Genomic DNA, 21687 nt, shown 5'->3' with positions numbered 1-21687 from the left:
TAAATACCTATACTGGTGCGAATCCAAAGGTTACTCCTGGAGTAAGGTTAGGATCGCTAGGATATTGTCTTTTCTACAAGAAGGTTTAGAAAAGGGTTTATCAGCTAGTTCATTAAAGGGACAGATTTCAGCTCTGTCCATCTTGTTACACAGGCGTCTGTCAGAAAATCCAGACGTCCAGGCCTTTTGTCAGGCTTTAGCTAGGATCAAGCCTGTGTTTAAAGCTGTTGCTCCGCCATGGAGTTTAAACTTAGTTCTTAACGTTTTACAGGGTGTTCCGTTTGAACCCCTTCATTCCATTGATATAAAATTGTTATCTTGGAAAGTTCTGTTTTTAATGGCTATTTCCTCGGCTCGAAGAGTCTCTGAGTTATCAGCCTTACATTGTGATTCTCCTTATCTGATTTTTCACTCAGACAAGGTAGTTCTGCGTACTAAACCTGGGTTCTTACCTAAGGTAGTCACTAACAGGAACATCAATCAAGAGATTGTTGTTCCATCCTTGTGTCCAAATCCTTCTTCAAAGAAGGAACGTCTTCTACACAATCTGGATGTAGTTCGTGCCCTCAAGTTCTACTTGCAGGCAACTAAAGATTTTCGCCAAACTTCTTCCCTGTTTGTCGTTTATTCTGGACAGAGGAGAGGTCAAAAAGCTTCTGCTACCTCTCTCTCTTTTTGGCTTCGTAGCATAATACGTTTAGCCTATGAGACTGCTGGACAGCAGCCTCCTGAAAGAATTACAGCTCACTCCACTAGAGCTGTGGCTTCCACTTGGGCCTTTAAGAATGAGGCCTCTGTTGAACAGATTTGCAAGGCTGCAACTTGGTCTTCGCTTCATACTTTTTCCAAATTTTACAAATTTGACACTTTTGCTTCTTCGGAGGCTATTTTTGGGAGAAAGGTTCTTCAGGCAGTGGTTCCTTCTGTATAATGAGCCTGCCTATCCCTCCCGTCATCCGTGTACTTTTGCTTTGGTATTGGTATCCCAGAAGTAATGATGACCCGTGGACTGATCACACATAACAGAAGAAAACATAATTTATGCTTACCTGATAAATTCCTTTCTTCTGTTGTGTGATCAGTCCACGGCCCGCCCTGTTTTTAAGGCAGGTAAATATCTTTTAAATTATACTCCAGTCACCACTTCACCCTTGGTTACTCCTTTCTCGTTGATTCTTGGTCGAATGACTGGGACTGACGTAGAGGGGAGGAGCTATATGCAGCTCTGCTGGGTGAATCCTCTTGCATTTCCTGTTGGGGAGGAGTTATATCCCAGAAGTAATGATGACCCGTGGACTGATCACACAACAGAAGAAAGGAATTTATCAGGTAAGCATAAATTATGTTTTTTAAAAGGTTTTATACTGTATTTTTAGATCAGTATCTGTGCATATTCTTCTTTATAGTAGTGTCTATTACATGCAGTTATATAAAAATTGGTGTACACTGTCCCTTTAATAAAAATCATTGCAATATGTATTATGCATGAATTTAGTTTAATTTTACAATTTATTTATTTTGTTACATTACATGTTTGCTTCCTGTCACAGCCCTTCAAGGAGGAGGAGGCCTTTGCAGGAAGTTTTATCTTAGCCTGATGTCATAAAACGTCTAGGCTAATGAATAGTCTAGATCACAGGGAGTCAAATTTGCTCACGTCCAGAACTGATAGAATAAAAACTTAGATTTTGAAAATCCACTGCTCTTAATGGACCACTAAATACAGTAGAATTGCACAATTAACAAGTGTATAAAACAAAGGCATTGAAATAACACTTAGGGGTCAATTTACTAATGTGTGAGTGGACATGATAGGATGTAGTGTATCATGTCCACTGCACATCGATAAATGCAGACAGCATACACTGTAGGCATTTATCATTGCACCAGCAGTTCTTGTGAACTGCTGGTGCAATACCGCCCCTTACAGATTGGCGGCCAATCGGCTGCTAGCAGGGGGTGTTAATCAACCGTGTTCGATCGGGTGGAGTTCTGTCCGCCGCTTCAGAGCTGGGGGACAGGTTATGGAGCATCTTGATAAATTGACCCCTTACTCTCAATTTCACAAACGAAGATTTTTTTCTGGCAAATTTATGTTTTCTCCCATTTAACAGGGAGACAGACATCAGCCAATCACTGACTAGTGTATATATATATATATATATATATATATATACTCACTCTGTAAGCTTGTGCACATGCTCAGTATGAGCTGGTGCCTCAAAAAATGTGCATATAAAAAGACTGTGCAAAGTTTCATAAAGGAATTAAATTGGAAAGATTTTTAAAATTGCGTGATTTTTCTGAATCATGAAAGTTTTTAATTTTGACTTGAGTGTCCCTTTAAAACACTAGGGGCAGGGCCACACTGAGAATTTATAAGAGCTAATTTTTGCTAGAAAACAAGTAAGTTATTTTCTGTTTTTTTGCATCCTTTTTCTTTTTATATTTACTTTTATTTAACATATTTGTTTTTACCAAAGGAGCACTGTTTAATATCCCCTTAAGGAGACATATTCATTGCTATTTGTGTCACTGGAAATACTTTTGCTAGTAAAAAGGGAGGGACGGCATTGCTGGGTGAAGGAAGGAATTCAGTCAAATGACTTTTATTTCACCACTGACTCATGAGTAATCAGCAGAGAGCTTTTAAGAGCGTCATCCTGGAGCCATGTTTCCTCTTAGATCCCTTCCAATGTTTCTTTGATAGGAAGTGAAAGAATAGTAGTATCTAAGACACAGTAAGCTTTTACTTTTGTGGCTGATGGTAACTGACATAAAGAGAGAGGCATCTATATTAAAAAAAGTCTTTTTCATAAAAGTAATATTATTCTAACCCTGTTAATTCTAACAGCATTTACTCTGCTATTTATGAGTTCTCTTTGTTCACATAAAATATTCTAATTCCTTTTAACGGTACTATAAAAGTTACCATTTAAAATATGGCATGACAAATTTATATTTGGAGCCAGTAAAACAAATCCACGAACCACCTACATATTTTTAAAGGTATATAAAACCCCAATTATTTTCTTTCATGATTCAGATAGAGCATGCAATTTTAAGCAACTTTCAAATTTTACTCTAATGATCAATTTTACTTTGTTCTCTTGGTATCTTTATTTGAAAAGCAGGAATGTAAGCTTAGGAGCCGGTCCATATTTGGTTCAGCACCTGGGTAACGCTTGCTGATTAGTGGCTAAATTGATAGATAAATAGTATTTTTGAAGCGCTTATAAGTATTATGCATCAATAAAAATTGGCCAAAAGGAATATCATATTCAAAACTATTGATCTGGTCTACAAAGTCCTCTGTCAAGCTATACTCTGCTATCTCTTTCATCATCTTGTCGTTAAACATACCTAACTTTTTGGCAGTAACCTATCCATTTTTAGCCCACCACCACCATCCGCAGTTCTCGTCTCAATGTTAAAGGTGTATATGTATATATATATATATATATATATATATATATATATATATATATATATATATATATATATATATATATATATATATATATATATATATATATATATATATATATATATATATATATATATATATATATATATACACACACACACACACACACACACACACACACACACACACACACACACACACACACACACACACACACACACACACACACACATAGAAGTCTAGCACTTACAGTCATTCCCTATTTATAGTCGGGATGTTCAACAATGCTGTATATATCTCAAAAATAGAAGGCACACTCTGGCCTTTCCAAAATCTTTAACCATTTATTAGGTGATGTCTTTGGGTATCACCTCCATCCTCAAACCATTAATTCTAATGGTTTGGGGATGGGGGGCACCACAAAACCACACCAAATAAACGGTTAAAGATTTTGGAAACACTGGAGTGTGCCTTCTATTTTTGGGATATGTAGATATATAGATACACAGAAAGAGAAGCACGCCCTCAAAAATAAACATCAGCTCATTAATTTGGCTTGCAAATAAAGGGCAGGTGGACAAGTTTGCCAGGTAGGAAACCTGTCCACCCTCGTTTGGGACTCTGATGTAGCATCTCCTGCCGTATTTTAACATTGCACAATATTTTTTTATGTAGCCCTTCCCCCAGTCGGTTGCAGGGGCACAGATTTTTTCAATCATCCCAGATGAATGAGTTGAGATTGTTTGTCATGCGCAACCTCAGTAATCAGGCCGCTGCTTATTAACTCATGGTTGCAGGGTAGCATATATGAACCTGCACAGCTTTCAAAATGGACCCCATAAAATGCTAATGTTTGCCTACACATTTATTTATGTTGTTTCAGGGGCTAAGAAGAAAATATCAGAAATTCAACAACAATAAATATTTCTATAGGGGAAATTTAGAAGCCATTTTTTGCAACACTGTTTCTGGTCTCAGTTTAATTTTCCTTCTTTTTTGACAAGCAAGACTAAGCTCTATGTGACTCATCTTTTTATGACTGGTAATAAAAGATTCCCAAAGCTGATAGATCATTTAGACACTAAACACGTACAGCTTTGTAATATCCTTCATGACTTTTTCTATATCCATCTGGAAATACGTACCATGTGGTGGTAAATATTATGACATAGGCAATTAATCTTTTACGTCAGATTTTGATGTTCTGTTTTTAGAATCCTTCTTATATTTACTGGGTCACCATATGTGAAATAACATACACAGATATTGATGTTCATTTATATCAATAATCGTTCAGCATCAGTTCAAACATTTTGACTGAAGAAAAATAAATCTAAGATATCTATCTTCATAATTCATTATGCAAATGTGTTAACTTTCTTAATATAAGGAGAGTCCACGGTATCATTCCTTACTGTTGGGAAATACTGAACCTGGCCACCAAGAGAATGCAAAGACAGCTTTGCCAAAGGCTTAAATATCTCTCCCACTTTCTCAATCCTCCAGTCATTCTTTGCCTTTCGTCACAGGAGGATGGCAGAGAAGTGTCAGAAGATTCAGAGTAGTTCCTTAGGAAGGGTATCTGCCCTTCGATATGGGACTGGAGTTTTAAGTAGTCCTGTCAGCCTCTCATTGAGAGCATTGACGAAAGTTAGAGTCTGTAGGTGCAGGGAGAGTCTTTCTGCAAACCCATCCAGACTGCCTGCTAACAATTCCTAAGCAATCAGTGTTGACGAGTTTCACTGCCTGCTTGTTTTCTCACTCAAGTCCATGTCAGGAGCGATGCTACAAGACTGTCACACTTGAGAGGCTGTGTTTATGTTCCACAGCATGGATTCTGGTAAGATCTTTTAAATTTTTTCATATGTTGAAAATGCTAGAAGACAGGGTCACAGTGTGGCTCCTTTTATCTTAATAGAATCATTGGTTAATATCTCCTGAGGGGGATTATTGAACAGTGGGGATTAATCAAATGTGATGCTTTGATTGTATGCTGCTTTATGTGTGAGATTTTATTGGGCTCATAGACTGTTTGTTATGTGGCTGGAACGCACAGGTTATTACTTTCACTTTGAGTGCTGCGTAGCTTGACATGCTTTTTCTCATAGCAGGGGCGGTCCTGCCTTGCACACCATGTGACCGGGAGTGGTCTCGCTTTCATTTCCTCTTTCCTGACCAAGCTGGCTGTTGGAGAAGACGCTATTTCTTTTGCAAGATGTACAGAGTCCACGGATTCATCCTAACTTGTGGGATATTGTCCTTCCTGACAGGAAGTAGCAAAGAGAGCACCACAGCAGAGCTGTCTATATAGCTCCCCCCTTAACTCCACCCCCAGTCATTCTCTTTGCTGGCTTTAAGCAGGAAGAGTAAAGAGAAGAGGTGTTTAAACTGTTAGTTTTATTTTATCTTCAATCAAGTGTTTGTTATTTTTAAATGGTACAGGTGTTGTACTATTTACTCTCAGGCAGGACATAGATGAAGATTTCTGCCTGGAGGATGATGATCTTAGCATTTGTAACTAAGGTCCACTGCTGTACCCACATGAGCTGAGTACAAGAAAACTTCAGTGTGAGGAACGGGTTCTTGCTATACAGCAATGAGGTATGTTTAGTCATTTTTTCTGCAGAGACTGTGTTAACTCAGAAAGGCTGACAGTGTCCCCATTAGAGGAAGGGTAAGCAGTAATCCTAGTGTTATCAGAGGTTTTAACTTGCTTGCATAAAGGGTTAATTTTTTGTGGGAACTCAGTTTGTTATGTGAATTTGGGACAAACGTTTTTGTGTCTGGGAGTAACGTTTTCTGTTTTATGGGACATTTGCTTGAGGGTTCTTTGGGGTTGTTTATAATCCACATGGCTTTCAGGCAGGGTTTGTTAGTTTTGTGTAGGCCCCAGCAACATCGAGTGAGGTGGGCGGAGACTACATTTACAAGCAGCAAGCAACTTCTCCTGAGGTCCTGAGAGTCTTCTGAGGGACTAATTGAAGCTTTAAACCCCATATTATCGCTTTCTAATGGCAGGTAGGGCCACATCAGAGCTGTGGCAAGGTGCTTTAGCGGATTTTAACCGGTTTTAGACACTTATCAATCCGATTTTTTTCATTTGCTTTGTTACTTGTGGTGCAATCCTTCTAAAGCTTAGTGGGTCTTAAAATTTCGGCATTTTTTAAGCAATTTTAACCTGTTTTGCAGTTTGTGTATGCCTTTTTTTCTCTTAAAGGTACAGTACTGTTTTTGCAAATTGTGTTTTTTTCATTAAATAAAGTGTTTTCCAAGCTTGCTTGCTTAATTACTAGCCTGTTAAACATGTCTGACAATGAGGAAACTCATTGTTCAATTTGTTTAGAAGCCATTGTGGAACCCCCTCTAAGAATGTGTCCCAATTGTACTGATATGTCTATAAATTGCAAACGGCATATTTTGACTTATAAGAATTTAGCATTAAATGATTCTCAGACAGAAGTAAATCAGGTTTCTCCATCTAGTTCTCCCCAAGTGTCACAACCAGTTACGCCCGCACAAGCGACGCCAAGTACTTCTAGTGCGTCTAATTCTTTCACCTTGCAAGATATGGCTTCAGTTATGAATACTACCATCACAGAGGTTTTATCTAAACTGCCAGGGTTGCAAGGGAAGCGCAGTAGCTCTGGGTTAAGAACAAATGCTGAGCCTTCTGACGCTTTAGTAGCCGTATCCGATATTCCCTCACAATGTTCTGAGGTAGGGATGAGGGATTTGCTGTCTGAGGGAGAGATTTCTGATTCAGGAAAGATGTTCCCTCAGACAGATTCAGATATGACAGCATTTAAATTTAAGCTAGAGCACCTCCGTTTATTGCTCAGGGAGGTTTTAGCTACTCTGGATGATTGTGACCCTATTGTCGTTCCAGAGAAATTGTGTAAAATGGACAAATATTTAGAGGTTCCTGTTTAAACTAATGATTTTCTGGTCCCTAAGAGGATTTCGGACATTGTTACTAAGGAGTGGGATAGTATTCTGTTCGCTCCCCCTCCTGTTTTTAAGAAAATGTTCCCCATTTCTGACACCATAAAGGACTCATGGCAGACGGTCCCTAAGGTGGAGGGAGCTATTTCTACTCTGGCTAAGCGTACAACTATACCTATTGAAGACAGTTGTGCTTTTATTGATCCTATGGATAAAAAGTTAGAGGGTCTCCTAAAGAAAATTTTTGTTCATCAGGGTTTTCTTCTTCAACCTATAGCGTGCATTGTTCCGGTAACCACTGCAGCTGCTTTTTGGTTTGAGGCTCTAGAAGAGGCTCTTCAGATGGAGACCCCACTAGATGATATTTTGGACAGAATTAAGGCCCTTAAGTTGGCTAATTCTTTTATTACAGACGCCGCTTTTCATCTTGCTAAGTTAGCAGCAAAAAATTCAGGTTTTGCCATTTTAGCGCGAAGAGCGTTATGGCTTAAGTCCTGGTCAGCTGATGTGTCATCTAAATCTAAGTTTTTGACCATCCCTTTCAAAGGTAAGACCCTATTCAGAGATCATTTCAGACATCACTGGAGGGAAGGGTCATGCCCTCCCTCAAGATAAGTCAAATAAAACAAGGCAGAACAAAATAATTTTCGTTCCTTTCGAAACTTCAAGGGTGGTCCCGCTTCCTCTTCCCCTGCTGCAAAGCAAGAGGGGAACTTTGTTCAATCCAAGCCAACCTGGAGACCTAACCAGGCTTGGAACAAGGGTAAACGGGCCAAAAAGCCTGCTGCTGCCACTAAGACAGCTTGAAGGGGTAGCCCCCGATCTGGGACCGGATCTAGTAGGGGGCAGACTTTCTCTCTTAGCTCAGGCCTGGGCAAGAGACGTTCAGGACTCCTGGGCCGTAGAAATTGTAACCCAGGGGTATCTCCTAGATTTCAAAGATTCTCCTCCAAGGGGGAGGTTCCATCTTTCTCAATTGTCTGTAAACCAGACAAAAAGAGAGGCGTTCTTACGCTGTGTAGAAGACCTTTTTACCATGGGAGTGATCTGCCCAGTTCCGAAAACAGAACAGGGGCAAGGTTTCTACTCCAATCTGTTTGTGGTTCCCAAAAAAGAGGGAACCTTCAGACCAATTCTAGATCTCAAGATCCTAAACCAATTCCTAAGAGTTCCATCCTTCAAGATGGTGACCATTCGGACTATTTTACCAATGATCCAGAAGGGTCAATATATGACTACCGTGGATCTAAAGGATGCGTATCTACACATTCCTATCCAAAAAGATCATCACCAGTTCCTCAGGTTTGCCTTTCTGGACAAAGGTTTTGCAGGCTGTGGTGCTTGGGAGAAAGGTTTTGCAGGCTGTGGTGCCCTTCGGGTTGGCCACGGTGCCAAGAATCTTCACAAAGGTGCTAGGGTCCCTTCTGGCGGTCCTAAGGCCGAGGGGCATAGCAGTGGCGCCTTATCTAGACGACATCTTAATTCAAGCGTTGACTTTCTAACTTACCAAGTCTCACACGGACTTAGTGTTGGCCTTTCTAAGATCTCATGGGTGGAAGGTGAACATGAAAAAGAGTTCTCTTATTCCTCTCACAAGAGTTCCATTCCTGGGAACTCTGATAGATTCGGTGGACATGAAAATATTTCTGATGGAGGTTAGGAAATCAAAGATTTTAACCACCTGCCGAGCTCTTCATTCCATTCCTCGGCTGTCAGTGACTCAGTGTATGGAGGTAATCGGACTTATGGTAGCGGCAATGGACATAGTTCCGTTTGCTCGCTTGCATCTCAGACCACTGCAACTATGCATGCTCAAACAGTGGAATGGGGATTATGCTGATTTATCTCCTCAGATAAATCTGGATCAAGAGACCAGAGACTCTCTTCTTTGGTGGTTGTCACAGGATCACCTGTCCAGGGGAATGTGTTTCCGCAGGCCAGCGTGGGTTATTGTGACGACGGACGCCAGCCTACTGGGCTGGGGTGCAGTCTGGAATTCCCTGAAAGCACAGGGTTTGTGGACTCAGGAGGAGGCCCTCCTACCGATAAATATTCTGGAATTAAGAGCGATATTCAGTGCTCTTCAGGCATGGCCTCAGCTGGCTTCGGCCGGATTCATCAGGTTTCAGTCGGACAACATCACGACTGTAGCTTATATCAATCATCAGGGGGGAACAAGGAGTTCCTTGGCGATGATAGAAGTTTCCAGGATAATCCGATGGGCAGAGACTTACTCTTGCCATCTATCAGTGATCTATATCCCAGGGGTGGAGAACTGGGAGGCAGATTTTCTAAGTCGTCAGACTTTTCATCCAGGGGAGTGGGAGCTCCATCCGGAGGTGTTTGCTCAACTGGTTTAGCTATGGGGCACACCAGAATTGGATCTGATGGCGTCTTGTCAGAATGCCAAACTTTCTCGTTACGGATCCAGGTCAAAGGATCCTCAGGCAGTACTGATAGATGCTCTTGCAGTACCCTGGTCATTCAACCTGGCTTATGTGTTTCCACCATTCCCTCTCCTTCCACGTCTGATTGCCAGAATCAAACAGGAGAGAGCTTCAGTGATTTTGATAGCGCCTGCGTGGCCACGCAGGACTTGGTATGCAGACCTGGTGGATATGTCATCTCTGCCACCATGGACTCTGCCACCGAGACGGCACCTTTTGATTCAAGGTCCATTCAAGCATCCAAATCTAATTTCTCTGCAACTGACTGCTTGGAGATTGAACGCTTGATTTTATCAAAGCTGGGTTTCTCTGAGTCGGTCATAGATACCTTGATTCAGGCTCTAAAGCCTGTCACCAGGAAGATCTATCATAAGATATGGCGTAAATATCTTTTTTGGTGTGAATCCAAAGGCTACTCATGGAGTATGATCAGGATTCCTAGGATTTTGTCTTTTCTCCAAGAAGGATTGGAGAAAGGATTGTCCGCTAGTTCCTTAAAAGGACAGATATCTGCTTTGTCTATTCTGTTGCACAAGCATCTGGCAGATGTCCCAGACATTCAGGCTTTTTGTCAGGCTTTAGTTAGAATTAAGCCTGTGTTTAAACCTGTTGCTCCGCCATGGAGTCTCAATTTAGTTCTTAAAGTTCTTCAGGGAGTTCCATTTGAACCCATGCATTCCACAGATATTAAGCTTCTGTCTTGGCATGTTCTGTTTCTAGTTGCTATCTCTTTAGCTCGAAGAGTTTCTGAACTATCTGCATTACAATGTGACTCACCTTGTCTTGTTTTCCATGCTGATAAGGTGGTTTTGCATACCAACCTGGGTTCCTCCCTAAGGTTGTTTCTAACAGGAATATCAATCAGGAAATTGTTGTTCCTTCTCTGTGTCCTAATCCTTCTTCTAAGAAGGACCATCTGTTGCACAACTTGGATGTGGTTCGTGCCTTGAAGTTTTATTTGCAGGCAACCAAAGATTTTCGCTAATTATCTTCTTTGTTTGTTGTCTATGCTGGAAAGCGTAGAGGTCAAAAGGCTACGGCTACCTCTCTTTCCATTTGGCTGAAAAGCATCATCCGTTTGGCTTATGAGACTGCTGGACAGCAGCTTCCTGAAAGAATTACAGCTCACTCCACTAGAGCAGTGGCTTCCACATGGGCTTTTAAAAATGATGCTTCTGTTGAACAGATTTGTAAGGCTGCGACTTGGTCTTCGCTTCATACCTTTTCCAAATTTTACAAATTTGATACTTTTGCTTCTTCGGACGCTATTTTTGGGAGAAAGGTTTTGCAAGCAGTGGTGCCTTCCGTTTAGGTTTCTGTCTTGTCCCTCCCTTCATCCGTGTCCTAAAGCTTTGGTATTGGTATCCCACAAGTTAGGATGAATCCGTGGTACATCTTGCAAAAGAAAACAGAATTTATGCTTACCTGATAAATTTCTTTCTTTTGCGATGTACCGAGTTCACGGCCCGCCCTGTCTATTCAAGACAGATAGTATTTTTTATGTAAACTTCAGTCACCTCTGCACCTTATAGTTTCTCCTTTTCTTCCTTGCCTTGGCTTTCAGTCGAATTACTGGGGGGTGGAGTTAAGGGGGGAGCTATATAGACAGCTCTGCTGTGGTGCTCTTTTTGCTACTTCCTGTCAGGAGGGACTATATCCCACAAGTTAGGATGAATCTGTGGACTCGATACATCGCAAAAGAAAGAAATTTATCAGGTAAGCATAAATTCTTTTTTCTCTGTAATGTCTGGGTCTAGGAGGTGGTGAATGCCCCAGCCATTGGGAGTATAAAGGTGCCGTTTTTGAGAAATAAAGATTGTTTATTTTCTGTGTCCTGCTGTTATTAGCTTATAAGCTATGGAGGATTCTGATATATTAGAGGGTACTCCCTCTGTTCCAAATAGTAATACCTGTTTATATTGTGAGGAGGCCTTGGTATGCCCGCCCTCTCAGTTATGTTCCACATGCCTTCACAACTTATTCGGTCAAAGAAGATTAACTCTTTTAGTACCACTGAGCCGTCCACCTCTGATGACTCGCCGTCCTGTGAGGTACATACCCAAGATTCATCTCCTAATACACACGCAGCTTCCTGTAGCACGCTTAAATCCTCCATCTGGAGGGGGCCCTTTACTGCCATATTTTACCACGCAGTTACAAATGGCGGTGTCTGCGGCCCTCAGTGCTTTACCTCGCCCTGCTAAACACAAGCAAAAGGTTAAACAGAGCTCTCCTGCCCCGGGGTCATCATGTGATTTATTGGATTTTACTGCTTTGTCTCAGTTATCCGAGGATGAGTTGCACTCTGAGGCTTCAGAGTATGAATGTTCTGGAATAGAGTCTGCCTTTAGATTTAAGATTGAACACTTATGTTTTTTTCTAAAGGAAATCCTGTCTACATTAGAGGTTCCAGAGGCCAAGCTGCCTGATGAACCTTTGATTCCTAAATTAGACCGAGTTTACGAGGACAGGGTAGTGCCTTTTTAACTTTTTCTGTGCCTGTAAATATGGCGAACATTATTAAGAACGAATGGGACAGAATTGGATCTTACTTTTCCCCTTTGTCTTCCTTTTAAAAAATGAATCCCGGTCCCAGACACTCAATTGGAGTTGTGGGGTTCCCTCCCTAAGGTGGATGGCGCTGTCTCCATGCTTGCCAAACGCACTACTATCCCGCTTAAGGTTAGCTCGTCTTTCAGAGAGCCGATCGATAAAAAGATGGAAACTCTTCTAAGAAAAATGTTTCAACATATGGGATATTTGTTTCAAGATAAAACGAACAAGTCTAAGGGACAAGTTTCTAATTTTCGTTATTTTCGTTCTGATAAATCCTAATGACAGCAGTTCTCTGCTAAGCCCGAGCAAACCAAGAGTACTAGGAAGTCGGCTCAGTCCTGGAATAATTCCAAGCAGAGCAAGAAGCCAGCTGAGAGTAAATCGGCATGAAGCAGCGGCCCCCAATCCATCTCTGTAGGGGCAGACTGTCACTCTTTTCAGACGCTTGGTTAAGGGACGTGCAGGATCTATGGGTCCTGGAGGTCATAGCTCAGGGATACAGGATAGGTTTCAAGTCTCATCTACCCAAGGGCAGATTTCTTCCAGATTAGAAATGAGGGAAGCCTTTCTGGGGTGCGTGCAAGATCTGTTCTCCTTAGGAGTCCCGGTGCCTATTGCAGAAAGAGGTTTGGGATACTATTCAAACCTTTTCGTAGTCCCAAAGAAGGAGGGAAATTTCCGCTCGATTCTGGACCTAAAGTGCTTAAACAAATTTCTTAATGTCCCCTCGTTCAAAATGAAGACAATAAGGTCCATCCTTTTCTTAGTTCAGGAAGGACAGTTCATGACCACTATAGATCTGAAGGATGCTTACCTTCATGTTCCAATCCACAAGAACCACTTCCAGTTGCTAAGGTTTGCATTCCTGGAAAAGCACTTCCAGTTCATTGCCCTTCTTTTTGGAATAGCTACTGCTCCAAGTGTTTTTCGGAAGGTTCTAGGGGCTCTTCTAGCCATTGCCAGAACCCGGGGTATAGCAGTAGCTCCCTACTTCGACGATATTCTGGTACAAGCACCATCTTTTCATCTGGTGGAGGATCATTTGGAAAATATTATCTCTTCTTCGATCTCATGGATTGGAAGATAAACCTAGAAAAGAGTTCACTTATACCAAGCACCAGGGTGGAATTCCTGGGTACCTTAATAGACTCTATATCCATTAGGATATTTCTAACAGACCAGAGACGTTGCAAGCTAGCTTCGGCATGTCTTGCCCTCCGGACCTCCTTAAGGCCCTCTGTGGCTCAGTGTATGGAGGTGATTGGTCTCATGGTGCCCAGCATGGACATAATTCCCTTTGCCAGGTTCCGTCTCAGACTCAGACTGCAGGTTGGAACGGCAATCATTTGGATCTGTCTCAACAGATTTCTCTGGACAACTCTCTTGGTGGCTCTCTCCAGGGACATCCTTCTGAAGACCATCCTGGGAGATTGTGACTACGGACTATCAGTCTATCAGGATGGGGAGCTGTTTGGTGTGCCAAGAAGGCACAGGGCCTTTGGACCCAGGAGGAATGCTCCCGATCAATATTCTGGCCCCTTCTGGGTTCATCCCAGTTTATCAGATTCCAATCAGACAATATGACCTCGGTGGCTTACATCAACCACCAGTGGGGAACGAGAAGCTCCCTAGCAATGAAAGAAGTATCTCGGATTCTGGAGTGGGCGGAGGCCCACAGCTGTTCGCTGTCGGCAATCTACATTCCGGGTGTGGACAACTGGGAAGCGGATTTTCTCAGCAGACAATACTTTCATCCGTGGGATTGGTCTCTCCATCCCTAGGTGTTTGCAGAGATATGCAACTGGTGGGGGATGCCAGCGATAAATCTCATGGCGTCCCGTCTCAATACCAAGCTACCCAGATATGGGTCGAGTTCCAGGGATCCTTAGACGGAGCTTATAGATACATTAGCAGTGCCCTGAAGGGACAGTCTAATTTACCTCTTCCCACCGTTACCACTCCTTCCTCGTGTACTTGCCCACATCAAGCAGGAGCAGGTATCAGTGATACTGATTGCTCCATCGGGACCGCGAAGGATGTGGTTCGCGGATCTGGTGGGGATGTCATCATCTCCTCCGTGGAAGTTACCTTGTCGCAGGGATCTGCTGTAACAAGGTCCTTTTGTTCATTAAAATCTAGATTCTCTGAGGCTGACTGCGTGGAGATTGAACGCTTAGACCTAGCCAAGAGAGGTTTTTCTGAGAGAGTTATTGATACTCTCATCCAAGCTCGTAAAGCAGTTACTCGTCGCATCTATCATAAGGTGTGGAGGACCTACTTATTCTGGTGTGAAGAGTGTGGAAATTCCTGGCATAAAGTTAAGGTTGCCAGGATCCTATCATTTCTCCAGGATGGACTGGAGAAGGGCCTTTCTGCCAGTTCCCTGCGGGGACAGATTCAGCCATGTCTGTTTTACTGCACAAGGGGCTCGCGGATGTACAGTCCTTTGTTAAGGCTCTGACTAGGATCAGACCTTTTTGGAGTCTTGTTCTTAAGGTTTTGCAACGGGCTCCGTTTTAGCCTGTACATGAAGTTGACATTAAATTGTTGTCCTTGAAGGTTCTTTTTCTACTGGCTATTGCTTCTGCGTGCAGAGTATCTGAGATTGCTGCCTTGCAATGTGAGCCTCCTTATCTGGTGCTCCATTCTGATAAGACTGTCCTACGTACTAAGTTAGGTTTTCTTCCTAAGGTCGTGTCAGGCTGCAACATCAATCAAGAGATTGTGCTTCCTTCCTTGTGTCCCAATCCTTCATCTTCGAAGGAACGTTTGCTTCATAATTTGGACGTGGTTCGTACCTTGAAGTTCTATCTTTAGGCTACTAAGGATTTTAGACAAACTTCTTCCTTGTTTGTTGTCTATTCCAGGAAGCGTAAGGGTCAGAAGGTCTCTTTGATTTCCTTATCTTTTTGGTTAAGGAGTGTTATCCGCTTAGCTTATGAGACAGCAGGACATAAACCTCCTCAGAGGATTATGGCTCATTCTACTAGAGCAGTGGCTTCCTCTTGGGCCTTTAAAAACGAGGCCTCTATGGATCAGATTTGTAAGGCGGATACCTGGTCCTCCTTACATACTTTTTCTAAATTTTACAAGTTTGTTGTTTTTTCTTCGACTGAAGCAGCTGTTGGGAGAAAGGTTTTGCAGGCTGTGGTGCCCTCAGAATAGGGTCAGTTTTCTTTTTTGCCCTCCCGTTCATTCAGTGTCCTCTGGAGTTTGGGTATATGTTTCCCACAAGTAAGGAATGAAGCCGTGGACTCTCCTCATATTAAGAAGGAAAAAATAAATTATGCTTACCAGATAATTTCCTTTCCTTCTGTAAACGGAGAGTCCACGGCCTTCGTCCGTATTTCCTGAAGGGTGGACCTAAATTTTTTATTTTTTTTCTGGCGCCATTTATACCCTAATATTTCTCCTACTGTTTCTTGTTCCCTTGGCAGAATGACTGGGATATGAGAGAAGTTGGGGAGGTATTTAAGTCTTTTTGCTGGGGTGTCTTTGCCTCCACGTGGTGGCCAGGTTCTGTTTTTCCCACAAGTAAGGAATGAAGCCGTGGATTCTCCTCATACAGAAGGAAAGGAAATTATCTGGTAAGCATAATTTATGTTTTTTTATTTCTGATAATTTGTTTTTTGTAAAGGTAGTTTTTTAATTTTTTGTAATGATAGTTACTTTTAAAAAAAAAAGTAATGTTATGTTTTTTTGTTTTTTTTAAAGGCAAGGTTAGTTTTTTTACTTTTTCAGGTAGTTTATTTTTGTTGTTTTTTTTTAAAAGAAGTTAGGTTTTTTTGTTTTTTAAAGTAAGGTTAGTCTTTTTTGGGGTAAATAAGGGGGTGTTAAGTTAGGGAGTTTTGATAACTTCTGCTCTTTACTTTCAATTTGTGCAAGCCTGAGGGGTAATTACCACTCCACACGTTATATAGCCCAAAAAGTTTCATTATATGTAATAAAAATATATTTTTTTGAAAACGCGATATCATTTTTATTTATTTATTTTGCTTCCCTTTCTTGCAATGTAACTCTAAAAAAGCATATTTGTGCTATAGAGAGAAAAGAGAGAGATACTATAATTTCGCTAGTCTTGAATAGCGCTCTATTTAATCAGATAAAGCATGCAGTTTTCCAATTTATTTCCATTATCAAGTTTTACACAGTCTTTTTATATAAACACTCCTACTGAGCATGTGCACAAGTTCACTGTGCATACGTATACTAGTTTGTGATTGGCTGATAGGCGTCAGGTGATACAGGGAGCCAACAAATGGAGGGGAAAATACATTTATTAGAAAAAAAATTCTACTGCTTATTTTAAATTCATAGTACGTGTTATTGCATTGTCTTTTTATTATGCACATGTTAATTATGCAATTCTGCTGTATTTAATGGTCTTTTAAATATTAACCTGCCAAAAAAAATCCCTTGCTTTTAGCTAAATATAGCTAATATAATACAGTTTTATATAGGTTGACAATTAATTGGATTTGCAACCTTAATAAATCACACCACCAGCAATCCTGACATTTTTTTCCCATAATCCCCTTTCTTTTCCAGGTAGTGTTTCATATCATGTCACTACATCTCCTTTATGGTTACGGCATTTTAGATCTGTATAGTGTCCTCATTATTGTATTTGTTTTCCCTATCATGTTCTAGCTTTTTTTAACACAATATTTATCTTTTTGCTTTGTTGTCATTTGCCTTGCAGTTTTTCTCAACTGTAAAAAGCATAAATGTGAATACACAAAAAGCTATTTCCTCATATCCCATAATAGTGTAAACATGGATTTATGTTAGAATTAAATGCACAGTGGTATAAACCTGACATGACTCCGCTCTATGCATATATAGAATGTGACATTTGGAATCTGCGTGTTATTTTCATGCCTTTTCAAACATGTAAAAATGATGGTACTTTGGATTTACAGGTTACGGATTCGTAGATTTTGACAGCCCCGCAGCTGCTCAGAAAGCAGTTTCCGCTCTGAAGGCTACTGGTGTCCAAGCACAGATGGCAAAGGTACTTTTCAGTATAATACGTGCTGAGATCTGCTTTTGATTACATTAGCTAGTAAATGTGCGTGTCTGTGTGTTTTATTAATATTATTATTATTATTGTGTCACCTTTTTGATTATATTACAGTTAACTTTGTTTTTTTAACTTTTTTTTAATTCCATAAATTTAATAGATTAAATAGCAATGGGAATTTAAGGGAACAATAAATACCTTGTAATTACAAGCCATTTCTGTTGTGTTGCTATGGAATAAGAGATCATCCAAGTCTAAAAGTTTTTAAAACAAATAAATATCCTTTTCATTGCAATTGTTTTTCAGTAGACACCCACTATTTGCCAATAAAGCCAGTCTGTGCTTTAGTCTGCAGACAACATGGTTAACCACACTCATAAAGTTAGTATAAAGTACAACGTGTAACAGTTCTTATCAGTTAAAGCTAATTAGATATAGAAAAGGGTTCATTTTAAGGGGTTGAATTATCAAACTGGTGTAGACAGTGGCGTACATATGCGCCCTTGTCCGACCCAGCCCTCCTCTGGTGGGCAGCAACTCGCTGCCGGATTTTAAGATTGCACAAGAGCGCTATTTTGCGCTCTGGTGCAATCCCTCCCCCTGCCTTGCGCACAGCCAATCACAAGCGGGCAGGAGCTGTCAATCTCCCCGGTCGGACAAGACTGGGGAGATTGAAATTCTCCACCTAAGAGGTGGAGAAGAGGCTACGAAGCAGCAGTCTGATGATCGCTGGTTGATGAGAACCTGCAGTCGTAGCGAGTCGAAGCCTTTGATAAATCGAGCCCTAAGAAGTCAGCAAGGTGCATCTCATGTCCCGAGAATTAGAAAATTTAAATTTTCAGAAATTAAATGAATAGTAGGCAAAATAAATAAATAGAAGTATATTGCACATTTGCTTCCTTACACATAAATAAAAAAGTGTTAACTGACACTTCAAAGTACCATAATGTAAGTAGTAATCTAAAAATAGCCGGTATGACCTTATCCACCAACAGATTGATTTGGTCATCTAATGGCAGTAATTGTGTGCAACGTATTATTTTAAAATAAATGTAATATTCAGAATCAACCATTTTTAAATTCTTTAGAATCTTACTTGTATGATACACATCACAATTCACGGCACAGGCCACACCTACCTATATCCATAATCGTAAAACTAAAATCCTACAATATGTTTGTGAAAGACAGGCATTAGTCCCAATAGGTGTTTTTAATTTTTAATTATCTGCATGTTGAGGACTGTGGTTAATTAAAATATTATACCTACTTGCTACTAAAAAGGTTGAAAAACAGCGGCCTTGCAAACTGAGAATAAATATTCAATAATAAGAATTTTCATAGGTTATAAATGCAATGGATAAATGGAAATGAAAGAAAGAAACTTTCATATGCGCAATGGTTTTAAAGAAAGTGATGCTGTCTCTCTGAACATTCATGATTAGTTAAATTTATAACACAGGAGACATCCTTGGAAAGTGGCCAAGTCGGCAAAAAGTGAACCATATGTGAAACGATGGAACGTTGAGAGACTTAGCGTAGACAGATCCATATAAATACAGCAACTTTATAATGCAAGTTTAGCATTCGATGTTCAGCAGCACAGAGTAGCTTTGAGATTTACATCCCGCAGATGGCTCTAGCTATTCAGCTTTGCGTGATGTATGGAAGTTACAGCATAAAGCATTTTCCAAAATGTGATCAACAAGCAGAAAGCCACAGCAATATTCTATTTGTAGTTTTGCTTTTAGTAGAAAGTGCACAGGAAACCACTGATGAGCAATATGCTCAGATAATTAGGGGGAAGGGCAAGTTAGCAAGACCACTTAGTCAGTTCTGAGAAGCCTGGTTTGTGGGATTAGTCCATCATTTTGTTGGATTAACTCCTGTGATTTATGGTCTTAAAGCCAAAGAGCTTTCCCATCACAATCAGAGGTACATATCCAGCAGATCAGATTTTTCTTTCTTTCTCAGATTTGCCTTATTTTCTAGTTATGTAGTGTATTTAAAAAAAATTTTGCCCATATTTCTTACCAGAGACCATCACACTTTTACACAGTAGCTTTTGTGGGCCAAAAGATGTTAAAGTAATACCGTATAATTCTACTTTTACCTTGGGCAGGATTATAAAGCAATATCTATCACTTATAGCAGGGGTTTTCTCATTTGAAGATTATTTACATCATCAAGTATAGAAGTAGCAAAGCCATTTTAATACGACGAATATAGTGCTACACGAAGCAGTTTTGAGTTTGTAAAAGGACATTGTACTCATCATAATATATATGAAAGACCAGTGGTTAAACATGCTGAAAATATGTTTGCTTGAAAAGGACTAACTAAAAACCTTTTTAATTGCAAATAACAGGAAATGTATGTTTGTGCTCAATTGATAATACTGTATTAATGATCACTGGCTGACAGGGATTATTTCTAGTAGTGGCAGGAATTATATTTATATATATATATATATATATATATATATATATATATATATATATATATATATATATATATATACAGAAATAAATACCTTGCACCCGGTCAGTTAATTCCACTCTCTTCAATTTATTATATAATGACTTTGTTATAATAAATTGAAGAGAGTGGAATTAACTGACCGGGTGCAAGGTATTTATTTCTGTACATATACACACAATGCAGTTAAAGCACTCGATGTGATAAAGGTACACTGGGAACATAATGCAGTGTAAAAAGCAGTGTGGTGATATTCCCACTTGCAATACTAGTTGATTGTTTTATACACAGTGAACTCTGTAATTGAGTCCCTGACGAAGTGCCTACGGGCAGGAAACGCGTCGGACATTAGCATTGTTTTCATTAGCTTGTTTGTACCTTGTATTCCTCATATGACTTACAATAAAGTCTACTTTTACTTGCACCTATGCCCTACGGATTTATTATGTCCTGCCACAGGTAAATCCTTTCTTCATTTCTATTTATTTCTGTATGTGTTGAAGACTGGGAAAAAGACTGATAAGGGTTCGCAAAATATATATATATATTCTATACTATAATCGCATTTGTAACGTGTCCGTCGTCGCCTCCAGTTGCGCACGCATCCTCAAAGGAATGTTGGCTGCGCGAGGCAGCCAAAAGAATGTTGGCTGCGCGAGGCAGCCAAAAGAATGTTGGCTGCGCGAGGCAGCCAAAAGAATGTTGGCTGCGCGAGGCAGCCAAAAGAATGTTGGCTGCGCGAGGCAGCCAAAAGAATGTTGGCTGCGCGAGGCAGCCAAAAGAATGTTGGCTGCGCGAGGCAGCCAAAAGAATGTTGGCTGCGCGAGGCAGCCAAAAGAATGTTGGCTGCGCGAGGCAGCCAAAAGAATGTTGGCTGCGCGAGGCAGCCAAAAGAATGTTGGCTGCGCGAGGCAGCCAAAAGAATGTTGGCTGCGCGAGGCAGCCAAAAGAATGTTGGCTGCGCGAGGCAGCCAAAAGAATGTTGGCTGCGCGAGGCAGCCAAAAGAATGTTGGCTGCGCGAGGCAGCCAAAAGAATGTTGGCTGCGCGAGGCAGCCAAAAGAATGTTGGCTGCGCGAGGCAGCCAAAAGAATGTTGGCTGCGCGAGGCAGCCAAAAGAATGTTGGCTGCGCGAGGCAGCCAAAAGAATGTTGGCTGCGCGAGGCAGCCAAAAGAATGTTGGCTGCGCGAGGCAGCCAAAAGAATGTTGGCTGCGCGAGGCAGCCAAAAGAATGTTGGCTGCGCGAGGCAGCCAAAAGAATGTTGGCTGCGCGAGGCAGCCAAAAGAATGTTGGCTGCGCGAGGCAGCCAAAAGAATGTTGGCTGCGCGAGGCAGCCAAAAGAATGTTGGCTGCGCGAGGCAGCCAAAAGAATGTTGGCTGCGCGAGGCAGCCAAAAGAATGTTGGCTGCGCGAGGCAGCCAAAAGAATGTTGGCTGCGCGAGGCAGCCAAAAGAATGTTGGCTGCGCGAGGCAGCCAAAAGAATGTTGGCTGCGCGAGGCAGCCAAAAGAATGTTGGCTGCGCGAGGCAGCCAAAAGAATGTTGGCTGCGCGAGGCAGCCAAAAGAATCCACCTGGATGCTGCGTAGGCAAACCAGAAGCATTAAAAAAAAAAGTCAACCCCCACATCGCAAAATATTAAAGTTATTAACCCCTAATCCGAAAATAACATAATTAATATATTAACCTCCAACCCCCACCACATCGCAATAAACCTATTTAACCTATTACCTCAAACCGCCAGCCCCCCCACAACGCAAATAACTAATTTATTTACTAAGCCCCCTAACCTAACACCCCCTAAATTAACCCCAA

The 21687-nt window shown here is 41.0% G+C and overlaps 1 protein-coding gene across 4 annotated transcripts in view; it reads left to right on the top strand.

Moving 5' to 3' along the window:
* The window catches only part of RBMS1 (RNA binding motif single stranded interacting protein 1), a 285859-nt gene that overhangs the window by 131889 nt on the left and 132283 nt on the right, over window positions 1-21687 (top strand). For all 4 annotated transcript variants that reach the window (XM_053698355.1, XM_053698359.1, XM_053698354.1 and 1 more), the window contains exon 4: window positions 17295-17386. In XM_053698355.1, the coding sequence (XP_053554330.1) occupies window positions 17295-17386 (92 nt within the window). The remainder of the gene's footprint in view (window positions 1-17294; window positions 17387-21687) is intronic.

Source organism: Bombina bombina, chromosome 1, assembly GCF_027579735.1.
Source record: "Bombina bombina isolate aBomBom1 chromosome 1, aBomBom1.pri, whole genome shotgun sequence".
In the NCBI taxonomy this organism is placed as follows: Eukaryota; Metazoa; Chordata; class Amphibia; order Anura; family Bombinatoridae; genus Bombina; species Bombina bombina.
The sequence above is the reverse complement of the archived record's forward strand: the minus strand, read 5'-3'. Positions and strand labels throughout refer to the sequence as shown.